The sequence below is a fragment of the Antrostomus carolinensis genome, unplaced genomic scaffold (genome assembly GCF_000700745.2).
Source record: "Antrostomus carolinensis isolate BGI_N321 unplaced genomic scaffold, ASM70074v2 scaffold11289, whole genome shotgun sequence".
Lineage (NCBI taxonomy): Eukaryota > Metazoa > Chordata > Aves > Caprimulgiformes > Caprimulgidae > Antrostomus > Antrostomus carolinensis.
Genome location: NW_010339247.1, coordinates 27702 through 31664, shown reverse-complemented (window position 1 = coordinate 31664; position 3963 = coordinate 27702). Strand labels below are relative to the sequence as shown.

At 47.4% G+C, this 3963-nt stretch overlaps 1 protein-coding gene across 1 annotated transcript in view; it reads left to right on the top strand.

Annotated features, from left to right (window-relative positions):
• Positions 1-1873: 1873 nt before the first annotated feature.
• The window catches only part of A1CF (APOBEC1 complementation factor), a gene marked incomplete at its 5' end in the record, with an annotated part of 10322 nt that continues 8232 nt past the window's right edge, over positions 1874-3963 (top strand). The window contains 2 exons of the mRNA XM_010175772.1: positions 1874-1971; positions 2796-3066. Coding sequence (XP_010174074.1) covers positions 1874-1971; positions 2796-3066 — 369 coding nt within the window. The remainder of the gene's footprint in view (positions 1972-2795; positions 3067-3963) is intronic.

The window sequence follows — 3963 nt, the reverse complement described above, 5'->3', positions numbered from 1 at the left end:
GATACAAGCCAGGATGCCACTGGTCTTTTTGGTCACCTGGGCACTCTGCTGGTTCATGTTCAGCTGCTGTTGACCAACACCCCCAGATCCCTCTCTGCTGAGCAGCTCTCCAGCCTCTCCTCCCCAAGCCTGTGACGTTGCACTTGTCTCAATGAAAAAGTCCTACCTTTGCTACCTACAGATTTTAGCAAAAATCCTCACCCCTGGCAAAGTTTCCAGCAGGAAGGTCATGCTCTGCAAATGTACTGGAGGGGACAGTATTCCCTCTGTAACATCACATGGACCATCTCTCTGTGGAGATGACATGAGGGTGGGTATCACATTGCTCTGCTCCAGCAGAGCAAGGAACAGCAAGATTTTGGGCTTGAATGAGGATCAGTAACACAGAGAGCTCTCAAGGAGGCAGAAAGGGGATTTTCCAAACACAGAAAGTTCATTAAAGCCTTGACTTGTAAACAAGGCATCAGCATATAACTCCCATAACTTCAGGCTTAAAAAATCACCCTCTGATCCCAGAAGAACACAAAGTGCTACTTACCATTGCAGTGTCATTTTAAAGACATGCAGGCTGCTCAGGTTATAGGCTAGGACAGGCTTCATTTAGCCTGCTGGAGCTCCTAATGATTCCCCCTGAACTCCAAAGAAGTGTATTTTCTCCTGCAGTTATTTAAGTAAGTGCTTTTTGCAGCAGTAGGACATTTCCCTGCACACCTGGTCAGCTTTAAAGGGTAAGAAGCCAACATAAGAGTCATTCCACATCCCTTAGTCATATTTCCAAAGGATATCTTTGGGGGTGTTACAGTCTCAGTGGCTGGGCTGGCTGATGATGTGCTTCCCAACCTACTGGAGTGGGGAAGATGAACAATCAGGAAAGATAAGGTAGATGTCTAAAGCTTGTGGCCATGGGGAATAGGACCAATGTGGTTAGTTTGGAGAAAAACTTCTTAGTGCTGTGTATCTTTGTGCCAAGAAGTTCCCAGTAGCAGAGCAGCTGACAAGGGAAAGCTGTAGAGCATGGACATAGAAGAGAAGAAGTCATTTGCATTTGAATTTTTGTGGGTAATTACAAAGGTGTGGAAAGATTCAGGCTGGAGGCACCAGGGTGGAAGTTTCCAACCTGACCCCACTCCCAGCAGGGCCAACGCCACAGCTGCAGCAGGCTTGATTGGGACCATGTTCAGGCAAATCAGGCATCCATGGGGATGAGGGTCCCCCACCACCTGGAGCCTCATCCCAAGGATGCGCAGCTCATATGGGAAAGGCTGTTTCTTAGGGACAGACATGCTACCCTGTTGGTCCTAGCCCATCCCTGTGCTTGGGGCTGCTCTGTCCCAGACAGGACTTGGTGTTTGTTCTTGCTGAATGCCCTGAGTTGATGGTTAAGAAAAAAGCCTCCTTGTTTCACAGCAGAAGCATCAGCTTTCCTGAAGCTGTCTCTGAGTAGCATGTATGATGCAGGTCTGAAACCATGGAGATGGTGACCACATGGTGGTGTTACCTGTAGCTCACCAAATCCTGGGTTGTTGCATGTCCTGCTCAGCCTTCCAAGTCTTAGTGATCTGTAACAGAAGGGAGACACATGACCAAAGGTAGCCTCCAGCAGAGCATTTTGGACAGGAGAAAACTACTCCAGTGTAATGGGAAACTTACTGGTGTCTGACTCAAGCGTTTCTAGTTTTCCTTGAAATACTACAACCTTATATTTCTTTTCTCATGGTACATACATCCAAAGAGGTGAGAAGACGCTGTCTTTGTGCTCTTTTACCCTTGGTCAACCTTTGCTCTCCAAGGGCTCATAACACAACATAGTTGTTCTTTCAGATCTGTATTTTCCAATACCCATTTCCAACTAATATTTCATAATTTTCTGCAGGTGCAGTAGAAAGAGTAAAGAAAATTAGAGACTATGCCTTTGTGCACTTTAATAAAAGAGAAGATGCAGTTGAAGCTATGAAAGCCTTGAATGGGAAGGTAAAGCTACTGTAAATGCTAATTTGTGGGGCTTATTGAAGGTATTAGCCCTGTTTTCTCTTCACAGGCTGCTTTTATACTCCTGAATTATTCTTTCAGCAACCCTAATGTACCCAAACTGTTCATTTTGGCTTCTTGTTCCTTGCATTCATGCTAAATATTTGTCCATCTCAGACTGCAGCTCACCCCTCAGGAAAATAAAGGCAGAACAAAGCTGAAATGAGGACTAGCAAACGAGGGGTTATAGTTCCCTTGGCTCACTCTCACATCCTTGTTCCACGTCTGCCAACAGAAACACTCATAGGGCAGCTTGTGAATGGCAAACCAGGACAAACAAGGTCAACCCCAAACATCTGCTCCAAATTCAGATGCGGATTTGCAAGGAGGTTGCTGTATTTAGTACTTCTTGTGCTGCATGTCATTCACAGTGCTGTAATGCAAGTGCTGTTCCCAAAGAGGTGTTAACCCCGCTCCTATTTTTAGTGCTGCTGCTATTCTCCCTAGGGCACATATTATCTCTGACTTACACACCACTTTGTGGGGAAGCGAAGCCTTCTGAAGTCTTCACAACTGTGCTAATTTGGTTAAGCAGCCTCTCCCCACTGGGGTTAGGGTGGTCTAACACATTAAGCCTTCACTCAGACAGTGCCTTCTTCCACCTGTGGGAGGGAGATTTTGGCTTTTTTGGGAGTGTTCTCCATCTTCCTGTCCCATTAGCAAACTATGTGGGGAAACGGTCTCCCTAGGCAGGATAATCCCCATGCACTTTGGAGACTTACACTTGTACTTCTCCCATGCTCTCTTCCCACCACCCTGTCGTGAAGGTGCTGGATGGGTCCCCGATTGAAGTGACGTTAGCTAAACCTGTTGACAAAGACAGCTACGTCAGATACACCCGGGGCACAGGCGGCAGAGGTACCATGCTGCAAGGAGAATACACCTACACCTTGGGACACATGTACGACCCTGCCACTGCCTACCTGGGCGCCCCGATTTTCTACGCACCTCAAGCCTACGCTGCCATCCCCAGCCTCCACTTCCCCACCACCAAGGGGCTCAGCAACAGGAGCATCCTCCGGCCCCCATCCATCCGAGGTAAATCTTGTCACGCCAAAAATCACCTTTATCAAAATGATTCCTATGGGGCTTGAGTGGCTGCTCCCTAGACTCATGTCGAGGGCATTGGCTTTGCCTTGGATGCTGGAGCCCTTTCAGAGAAGGACAAAACCCACAGTTTTTAGGCTCTGTCCTTCCCAAAGGTGTAGCAATCTTCCAGCAGACTAAGCAGGGCATGAATAAAATAGTCATTTTCCCAGAGCATACCTGAAACAGCTTCCAGATTGCCCTATGTACAGCGTAAAGAAACCACAAAACCTCTTGGTTTTACCCCAGCAGGGAAGACCAAATGCAACAATTTTCTTTTCCCCTCTCCAGAGCCAGCTCCCTCAACCAGCCACTGGCACAGCTCTCTGCTGTGTTTCCTCTTTGCTTTGAAGGTCACAGGGAAAGTTTTATCAGTCTTGTTTTTTTCTGACCCAAAGCTACAAGTGTTTCCCAGGGAGGTCATGCTGGCCTGATGCAGGGTGGGGAACCAGTACTGAAATCAAGAAAGGGATTATTAACCTAATAATAAGCAGTCTATGAAAGCACAGAGTATTTCTGAAAGCTGCTGAGGTTCTGCCTTTGATCCTGGGTGACCACACCTGGGACCAAATCAAATCCCCACACTCAGGTGCCCCCCGATTAAATATCTTTGCAGGCATCATTTAGTAAGTGCAGAAGTAAGCTTGGGGGCTAGCAAAACAATAAATAAATCTGCCCATTTGATCTTCCTTCCAAAGATTAGGCCTGTGGCAGTCAGCTTGTGTTCCCAAGCCTGTGGCCAGCTCCCAAAGCAGACTGACACCCCACATGGCACCCCAGTAAGGCTTGAAAGGACAACACCAGCCAACTTTTCCTCTTTCCCAAGGAAGAGGAGAGGGGAGCAGGAAT